The sequence below is a fragment of the Lepisosteus oculatus genome, chromosome 4 (genome assembly GCF_040954835.1).
Source record: "Lepisosteus oculatus isolate fLepOcu1 chromosome 4, fLepOcu1.hap2, whole genome shotgun sequence".
In the NCBI taxonomy this organism is placed as follows: Eukaryota; Metazoa; Chordata; class Actinopteri; order Semionotiformes; family Lepisosteidae; genus Lepisosteus; species Lepisosteus oculatus.
This window is the reverse complement of record NC_090699.1, coordinates 23537800-23548347: the sequence shown is the minus strand read 5'-3', so window position 1 is coordinate 23548347 and position 10548 is coordinate 23537800. Positions and strand designations below refer to the sequence as shown.

Here is a 10548-nt window from a genome sequence, read left to right as displayed (position 1 = left end):
CGATTTAAACGAAGACTTTTGGAAGTCCCACCCCTCGAATGCCCTCCCTTACTGCTTGAGCACGATTGGTCTACGCCACATTGTTTACAGGAAGTGTTTCGAGGCGATTGGCTGCAGCGAGTGCCACTCATTTTGAAGTATTGATATGCCCCTGCAAGGCCAAGGCGTGGTGTAGTCAACTCAGGCTGTACCAATTTTTATGCTTTTTGGAACCGAGTCATATGCCAACGTGGATTTCATATAGAGAAACACCCATTTAGGATGTTTATTACATATTACATATTATTAATTTAATACACACATTCATTTGAAAGTGTATAAATATCATGCAGATCATCATTATCTAATGTTTTTTTTACAGTGAGATGAATGTGGAATATATTATGTGTGGCTATGCAATGTAATTAGTATAAAGAAATCTTAAAATACTAATTGTCTTATGTTAACGTAAATGGAAGCAATAAAGGTTCAGATCTTTTTAAAATATGAATATTTCCTGTGTGCATAGAAGACAAACGTTAAAAGTAAGACAGACATGAAAAAAGATTAGTTGTTCTACTCCAAAAGAAGTATGTGCTGCAGATTTATTTAGTCCATTTATTCCATGTGGGCAACTTTTGTTTTAGATTAACAATGTTTTGGTCCAAGAGATATTTCTTTTATTCTGTGCCTTATGGAAACAATTCTGAATGTTGAAATTTGGCACAAAATAAAGACATGTACTGTAGCAAGTTTCTTCCGATTTCCAAGTTTCCAAGACACACGAAAGTCTGCATGCCTCTCATATTAAGCATATAAGAAGAGCTGCGACAGGGAAGTTTGTTCATCATTCCTCTAGCACTGCTTGGTGGCTGATAACTAATTGATCCGACATCACCCTTTCATTGAAGAAGCCAGGGCATCAGCTTTTACCATTTCTTTACGGTCATGTCATCAGTTCCCGGTTTCAAATGCACTTCTATGCAGTTCACACATGCCTCTTCTAGCTCAGTGGTTTTCAAAGTGTGGTCCGTGGTCCTAGTCATCTTTCTTAAAGCAAGTCGAAGCAGCTCCATTCTTCACATTAACTTTTTAAGTAATAAAATCATTTGCAAAATATGCAATTTTGTTTGTAAAAATATTAGTACTTTCATAAATTTTAATTCACTATTAATTTTAGTGATAATTTGTACAGGGTAAGAAGTGGACGTAGGCATAGGTCGTCCACTACATCTGTGACTTGGTGTAAGTGGTCCGTGGACTATAGAACTTTGAGAACCACTGCTCTAGTTCATGATTCTGGAGAACTGCACTGGATTACCCTTGTAAGTGACTGAGGATTTTTTTAATACCAGAATTCAGTGATCTGGTAGTCTTGTCTGTTTTATACTAAAAATGTCCCTTTGTTTTAGTCTGGCGGTGTAAGACATTAATTTAAGTTTGGGAATATTTCTGGTTCCTTGTCTCTTGACTGATTCCAGGACAACAATATTTTTGTGGATCAAAACTGTACACAATATTTAGTGTATTGTTTCATAATAACAATAATAATAATAATAATAATAATAATAATAATTATTATTATTATTATTATTATTATTATTATTATTATTATTATTAATATTATTATTATTAAAAGGAAGAAGAATTCATAATAATTCCTTACACTTATATAGCAGTTTTCTGGACACTCCACGCACCACCACCAATGTGGTGGTTTATATTTATATGTTTATATGATGATGATTTATAATAGCCCTTTATTTAAATTATATGATTTGAGCTATGCATTTGAACATTCTGTTTTCCTTTTTTTATTCCTTCCCCACAATGAATGGAAAAATGATGTATACATGAACTCATCAGTCTTTGCAATAATTGTTTTTTGAAGTTCATTGCATTTCCCATTTCAATATTTGCATTTTATATTTTTGCTAAGCATGCAATACTCTGAGCTCGCCTACACTGTATGTAATTTACCAGGTATTTGCCCAGTCTTGATTTATTTCTGAATCTTTTTGAAATTCTCTTGGTGCTTCTACAGCAGCCATATCACCCTGATACTTACAAATGGCAACCCATTGAACCCCAGCAGGTATGAGCCTGGTGAGTACCTGGATGGGAGACCCCCTGGGAAAAACTAGGTTGCTGCTGGAAAAGGTGTTAATGAAGCCAGCAGGAGGCGCTCACCCAGAGGTCCATGTGGGTCCTAATGCCCCAGTACAGTGATGGGGACACTATACTGTAAAAAGGCGCTGTCCTTCGAATGAAAAGTAAAACCGATGTCCTGACTCTCTGTGGTCATTAAAACTCCCAGGGCGTTTCTCAAATAGAAAAGGGGTGTAACCCCGGCGTCCTGGACGAATTTCCCATTGGCCCTTACCAGTCATGGCCTCCTAATAATCCCCATCTATGAATTGGCTTCATCACTCTGTTCTCTTCCCCACTGATAGCTGGTGTGTGGTGAGTGTTCTGGCGCAATACGGCTGCCATTGCATCATCCAGGTGGATGCTGCACGTTGGTGGTGGTGGGTGAAGGGAGTCCCCATTACCTGTAAAGCCCTTTGAGTGGAGGGTCCAGAAAAGTGCTATATAAGTGTAAGCTATTATTATAATAATTATTACTATCATCATTATTATTACTACAGTGTTTGCGAATCCACCTTGGTCACTAATCTAAATAAATTATTAAAATTAGGACGAGAAATTGCCCTAATACAGATCCATGATGTACTCCACTAAATACAAGCATTCAGTCTATCCATTGACCGGGTCTAAACCCAAGCACATGCATTAAAAGTTGATCCATATTAACTTGCTATGATATAGATTTATGGCACAAAACAAGCAATATCTCTTGTTCTGCCTGAGAGCATGTTTATTACCCATGTAGTTGATATTTGCTCAATTAACAACTCTAATGTCAAAACGAAAACATTAAAAACCATTTATAATTTCAAAGTTTTGAAAGTTTTAAGTGTTTAATTTGGATTGTTTGTTTATTTCAAATATGTGACGGGACTCTTTTTTTTTCACTGGGGGTTTATTTACTTCTTGAAATACGTGTTCTTGATTTCTAAGCAGCTATTAAGATCGAGTCTTGGAACAGTGTCCCGAGTCAGATTAAACTCTCACACTGAACAAAGTGTCTCAGTGCACAACACTGCAGTCTTCAACATGTGCCTTTTACAAATTATACTGTTGTGTCTGTAGTACACAAGGACATGATTATGGTATAGCCAGGGAGGCTATTTTTCTTCAACCTTGTGTATAATCACATTTCATCAGCCTGGCTATACTGTGTAATGACTCAGTATTATGGTCTTTTTAAAAGCTTCCTTGTGGTTCTTTCAGCAAACATTTCTACTCATTAGTGCATACTAAAATAGTAGCTGCAAACATGTTTCTGCAGTTGTAGGTTTGTGTTCTGAGATGGGCACACCTGATAGTTCAGATACCCCCCTGCTGGAGAGTCATTTCGGCTGTATAAACATGCTTCCGTAATTCAGGTGCTTTATCACTGCTGAACCTAATAAGCAGAATGTGACCAGCAGGATTCTGCAACATACAGTAAAGGGGGTTTTTCTTTATACTGCTAATCTTGTCATGGTAAACCTGATGCCTGACAACAGCATTGCAACGTTCTAGCCTGACCTCATCAGATCTCAGAAGCTAAGTAATAATAATAATAATAATAATAATAATAATAATAATAATAATAATAATAATAATAATAATAATAATAATAATCTTTATTTTATATAGCGCCTTTAAAGGTGGCTTCTCAAAGCGCTTTACAGGATGACAATAACAATAAATAAGAAGACTACAACAATAAATAAGAAAATTTCACAAGACAGGACACAATTATAATTACAACAATACAACAATAACAATAGAGGAGACCGTGGACCTGCACAGGCCTGGACCTGCACAGTACTATAATGGCAGAATTCGGAGTAAATCACATTGCTGTATTAAATGGCGTTAGTGGACCAGTAGGTGACACTCTTCTCTCCGTAGCGGGGTTCCAAACTGTGATGCGGGCGGTGCCATCCTTCAGTTGTGAAATGATTAATTTTTGAAAAGAGTAGGAGTGTTAACCCCAGGGTCCTGACAAAATTCCACCCACCGCTTGAACAGTCTGGTCTCCCTGAAGTCCCCCCTTAATTGTACTGGAGAAGCCTCATTACATAATCTGCTATGTAATGAGGCTGTTGGTGTATAATGGCTGCTACATCTCACTCAGTCGGGGGCAGCACTGCAGGGGTGGAGGAAGGGGGCTGTAAGTCACCTTGGGATCCTTTGGGATGGAAAGCACTACAGAATGCAGTCTCATTTTTTATTTTTAAAACGAATTACACATAGAGAGCGTAAGGAAAAAAATCTTTCAATGCATAAACGATTGCCTCTCTGACTGCATTACGTGTGTGCTCCACAATATTGTATCCACTGATCTAAGGTAAAAGGGAAGATGTTTTACTTTCAAAGAGAATCTGTTTTGCGCACCACAACCAAAAACAGCCAGTGTCTGACTTTGACACGTCATATACAACATTGCAATAAATACAGTATTTGTGATTGATGAATTGATTAATACAGATCCAGAAATGTTGTCAGTTGTCTGAGGTGCCATACGTTTTTCTTCCTATATCAGATCATTTCTATTTCTATTTCTATGTAGTTTTCTTAGATAATGTCCTTTTTTGCTGTACATTTGAGCCATGGATAGAACAACATTTTATAACTGTACTGCACATTCATTATCCTTGTTTCAGTGTTTATATGTGATACCAAAATGGTGCACACACAATTATTTTGAATCATGTAAATATTATAATATATAAAATGATAGACTAAATGTTTATTTTAAGTCATCTTTGTGAACACTTGACAAGTCCTTTTTTATTATCATTATCTGAAAATGAGAATTTTCTGAAAACCTGTTCAATGCTCTTCAGTTTCAGTCACCTTACGCGGGGATCTAGTTTCCATGGGAACCACTGATTGGGCGAAGTTTTGTGCAGCTACAGAAAGCTGAAATTTCCATGTACTAATCTGACCACTGCACAGTATTTGCTGATAATCATAGCATAACATTCAAGATTTGAAAACAAAAATCCTGTTTCTCATGTACAAACCCAAAGCACCACTATAATTTCAATAAAGATATTTTTACTATATGTAAATAAATACGCCCTTAACCATGTATAGACATACATCTTGAATCAATCTATAAAAAAACATTATACATATTATTTGGCTGTTTCAGGGATTTTTTTTTTCTTTTGATGACTGCAGCAATCGAATACATAAATATGAAAACTTACACAGATAAAACCGAATTGCGCATAAATCAGATACAGTTGGAATATTTATATATTTGTAAAAATTTTATTTTCGTAGACGCAATTTAAAAACTCCGTGGACAAAATGTTATGTTTTCTTCTATTCTTGTAAACAAGTCCCATACCCGTAATTTTATACGAAAGCTGGCGAAGCTACATACCGCCTCTCTTAAATTTCGATTTAATTCTGCGTTTGTTTTTCCCTATGGGGGATTAATTGGTCTTCAATAAACAGAACTTCAGTTTCATCAACAGTGCCAGTGGGTGTTATAAAAACATCATCTCGCAGCCCTCCTCTAAGAATACCTCATTCCTGACCTGATCACGTCCTAACCATTTCACAGCCCTCCTTGAACAACAGGGCTGGCTGAATCTCTGGGGGAACTAGGGGAACATACACTGCACGTTTCTGATAAGGAATAATATGCACCCAGGTCTTCAGACCACAACTAATTCCGTGTAAACCACGCAGATTCGAGCACAGGTAACCGGGAAATGAAAGAATCCCAAACCGAAGCATGTAAAATCCTGAAAATCTCACGGTATCCCTTTCGGATCGGAACAGTTAGCAAAGAAATAGGACAATTGTAGCAGATGTCTATTTCTGCAAGTGACTTTAGAAGGTAGTTGTTGGAGATGGAAATGTTATACTTGGAACCAGCCCCGGACCGCCCGCCCCCCTCGGTAACCTTGGTAAATTAGTACACAATATTCCCTCTGTTCTGGAATTTCTGCTGTAACAGTGATATAGGCAGCGCGTGCCAATTCCTCTGCATTCGCAACAATACAAATCACCCACTTCGCCAGAGCACGACGAAATCTTCTGGGATACAGTAGATGAAACGACTATAAGAGTTAAAGAAAACAATCTTGGTATTGATGCTAGAGAGGCATCCGCAAGAAAATATTAGAACACGGGGTTCTTTTTCTTGCGATGATGTATATTTGAGCAGGGTGTAATCTACAACAGACTTGCATATAAAATACATAACGCTCACAGGAGTGAAACGCATGAACAGACATGTGCATACATTAATCACCCAGGCACGTACGTATGTCCCACACAAGACACTGACACGCTCACTAGAAATTCTAAATACATTTGTCTGCATAAGCTCACGAATGATCTGTGCACACAAATAGAAACGTTGTAATGCTTAATTATGATTGGTTATTTCCTGCAATCTGTTTCAAATTGGGGCATAATAAATTCTTTTACATCACATTTTTTTTCATCTTTACGATACCATGCTGTGTTACTTTTGCTGTTTATCCCAGACCCATTTTATTGGCTGCTAAGAATAAGATGGGAGTGTCTCCTAACTGATAGAAATAAATGAATACAGTGTTTAACTCGGAGACAAACTCATTTCCCACATGTGGAGGAATGCGCTTGGCAACAGATGACGTGTGTGAATTGTGGACTCTCGCTAATCTTGTTGTTATTCATGAACATATCTGCAGCCGAGGGAATTTCCCTTCTGGTTCCGTGGCCACAGTCGCAGGGGAGTGAGCACTCACCACAGCACAGACAAACAAAAAGGCGCTGGCACGGTTAATAACAGCATTGTAAAGAAAGAATAGGACTTCGGGACAAAGTGGACGCTTGTTTTCGCAACTGTGTCATCGCTGCTGTCTTTTAGGAGGTGTCAATGCGTTTTACTTCCCTTGAACAGTGGTGCTAAAGATGAGCACTCTGAGGAGGGTGAAGAGTTTGTTGCAAACCCGGTGCGCTGCTACCTTTGTTTCAAAGCAATTTTTAAAAACGTTTATTGAGTGAAGGGAGAGAGAAAAAAAAAACATGAACGAATCCGACTGGGGTGTTACGTGGAAAAATCAAGAAGATGGCGGTTGTTTGAAAAAATATGGAATTTACATCGGAAAGTGTTATCATCCATTACCATCACTATCTGTAGCAGATGCATTTGAAGCACAGTGCGCAACCAAACAATGAGTCCTGTAAACCTGCTCCGCACTCTGGTGGGAGTGCAAGTAGACATCGCGTTGTGCAACCCTTAGAAACCCTGTCGCTTAGGAAACAAAAATAACTATAGACGCGTATCATACAACTAGTTCATGCGTAACACATGTATACAAGTTGTACTTAAAACTATCAATAAGTCAAATATCTTTAGCTTACCTTGATGTACAAGGAAGGCGTTTTGATAAAGGTGGGTTAAAAAAAGATTTGGCACGTTATTTGCCTTAAATATCTCATTTAAATTATTATATTTATTTGAACAAAAAAATCAAACTCGTCAATCTCAAACAGCAGCCTCCAGACGTAAAACAAAACATTCAAAACGTAGGCCTACTCTACTTTTCCCTCTCTGCGGCAGCGCTAATATATGAAGAATGTACAGTACGAATATGTTCTATATATCATTTAAATAAATGATTCCAGTGGCAATTTGTTTTTTTTTTTAAAAACCTTTATCAACATTTGTTGCTTGGCTTGCTGCAGATGAACAGCGGAGATACCGTGGTCAGACCCTGCGTATGAACCCTGTTTGGCTTTCCTGTGTGCAGTGGAAGATCTGTCAGACAAGCACATCAAACAGCCGTCTGAAGAACCGGGGATTTGTGATTCTGTCTGCAGCGGGACATCTTTCTCAATCTACTGCCCTGACCTGAGGGTGACATGTAGCTGATTGCCTCCGTCCTGTAGATATGTTTTACATTCAACAGCCCGCCTTTTTAACTCTCCTCCAGCACAGCCCACAGGGGTCACCCTCCGGGGCAGAGTAAGCTCGGAGAAAGATCCACACACAGATCCTTAATTGATTCACTGAAACGTGGAGCCGCATTAATAAGGCTGCGTGAGATGAGATGAGAAAGGCAACAGTGACTTACCTGATTTACAGTACACTCTGGAAAATACCATAAAAAAATACTAAGAGAGCAATCGAAACGTAACAGGGATTTGTGATTTATTATTTTGGCCAACCCAAAAATAATAATAGCATTGTCGACAATGCCTGGACTTTTTTTTTCGTGCTGTTTAGAATTTGAGTTTGACGTTTAACTTTCCTATCCTCTTCACCAAAAGCAACCTAACATTATTGTTATGCACGGCCCTGTCGTTACGGCAGGGCACTATTTTTAACAGTCTGGTGGTAGCAGCGCAGCCGGCCGTCTCCCAGAGAGAATGAATCTGTGTCTGGCGGACGGAGAAGTCTGCTCGCTGCGGTTTTGCACTGCTGTGCGCTTTGCGTGGGGGCGGAGGGATACCAGTTGTACGCTGGCAGTGATCTGCTTCAGTGTTCAGTTTCACGGAGCGAAAGAAGTGACTGTGCGGGAGGAGACTGAAAGAAATTTAAATCCCCCGGGTTGCGCTCGACACGCAAAAGACTAAATAACAGTTATTTTTTGCCCTCGTCGTCGCTTTCTCTTTCTCTCTCCTTCCTTCTCTTCTTCTTAAGCGCCGTTTTATGTAGAAAATGTCCGACCGATAGGGCGTTGCTGTTGGAAGTTTTTCGAGGGTTTTCTCACTCTCCGTTGCGAGGCCATGGCGGTGGAAGCGCGGCCGGAGCTGGTCGGGAAGCGGTTCCTGTGTGTCAGCGGAGAGGAGCTGCCGGAGCTCGGGGAGATCGGGCGCTGGGGATGGAGAGCCGGGGTCATCCGCGCCGTCTCCCACCGCGACAACGACAACCCGGAGCTCACGGTAAGACCTGGAGTCCCCTCTCTGTCTGCCTCTAAACCTGTCACAGGGGTTTCGGGGACGGAGGGGAGACACGTTGAGAAGGATGGGTTTTTTTTTTTCTTTCGGAGATTTCCAGGATCACCCAAGCGATCGCTGCCTTCCCCGTGCTCTACACGCTGGTTTCCAGCCTGGAGACGTTAGACTCTTTCGAGGCGCTGAGTTGGGGGTAACCTCCTCCTCGGGTGCTCCGTTTACAACCCTAGGTCCTTCTCCCCCCGCCACAGAAACGCTCAGGTCCGGCGTTATGACACATGTTGGCAGCGTTAGGTCTGTGACCTCCCTTCCCCCCCGGCCGGGTCTCCGTTCAGTTTAAATCTCGGTGTCGGGGGCTCGGGTTTAGCGGCTGGGAGCTCTTGTCACACCGAGCCGTTACAATCAAAGCCCTGTTAAAATCGCTCCGACCCGGGTTTGCCACGGCACAGTAATGAAAAAAAAGCCGCAGTATGCCTACAACACCAGCTTTGGCTAGCTTTTGGCGTGTAGGTTGCTCGGGATTTGTTGACGAAGTTGGAATTGGGGTCGTTTGTTCATCTTGTCACGGTGTACGGCTAAATTACTCTTGATTGCGCACTGTCCCGGTTTTTTTTTTTTAAAAAAGAATATGTTGGGCTTTTGAACGCGGAGGCGAGAGCGCGTTTACCCGCGGATTACTCACCCCGGCAAAACAAAACACGTTGTAATAAACCTGTTACAGTGTGAATGAACGTAGCGCCGCTGAAGATACACCAGCCAGCGCCGAGCCTGCTTTGCAAGCATGAGATGGCTCAAACGCTACTCATTTTAAACGGTAATTAATTCTCCGGGTCATTAATAAGAATCGCTGCGTTTTTAATGAAACGTTTTAGATAACAGCTTGGCTGTAACTGACAAACAGCTGACTCTGAAAGACGCGCGTCCCACTCATTTAGATGTGGTCCTTTTATTCTCCCTCACTTTCCAGAAACTGCATGCTTATCCTAAACTTTACCGATGGCACATGGTTCTGATAAATAATGGCGAATGGGGCTGCTGGTGTTATACACATTGTTTCAAGTAAACAGGATGCACCACTGAATTTGTGCCTTTTTAATGGCCTTTAACTGGCCTCTAATCTTAAATAAACACGTCTGTGTTCAGATGAGGGAAAGCAGGGTTTCTTGTTTCAGGGTTTTGGGTTTGATGGCTGGCAGCAAGTCTGAAACTACTCTGTGTTCCAGATGGTAGACAGTGTTTCCAAGGGGAGTTGAACAAGGGTGATGACAGAAAAGGACAAGACAATGTTGAAGGTTTTGTGTACCTACTCAGACAAATATACTTCTTCCAGTTGTTCACTTATGTTTTAGTCTGTCTGGTTTGACAATTATTATTAGAGTTTGTAGGAAACTAATTGTACTTATTGCTGAATGAACTCATTCTGATGGCTTACCTGGAGGCAAAGATGGAACTTTCATCTGGGTCCAGCTGTATGGAATGAGTTGCCCCAGTGTAGTTATACAGTTGGAGTGTACAGTGTTCAGTTCGTTTGTTTTCAGGGTTGTG

The 10548-nt window shown here is 40.5% G+C and overlaps 1 protein-coding gene across 2 annotated transcripts in view; it reads left to right on the top strand.

The window, feature by feature from the left end:
* The first annotated feature begins 8201 nt into the window (after nucleotides 1-8201).
* Nucleotides 8202-10548, top strand: part of jmjd1cb (jumonji domain containing 1Cb) — a 99678-nt gene continuing 97331 nt past the window's right edge. The window contains exon 1 of one of the 2 annotated variants that reach the window (XM_015346692.2): nucleotides 8202-8991. In XM_015346692.2, the coding sequence (XP_015202178.2) occupies nucleotides 8836-8991 (156 nt within the window). In that variant the 5' untranslated portion in view covers nucleotides 8202-8835. The remainder of the gene's footprint in view (nucleotides 8992-10548) is intronic. The other variant, XM_015346693.2, reaches the window with a different exon arrangement.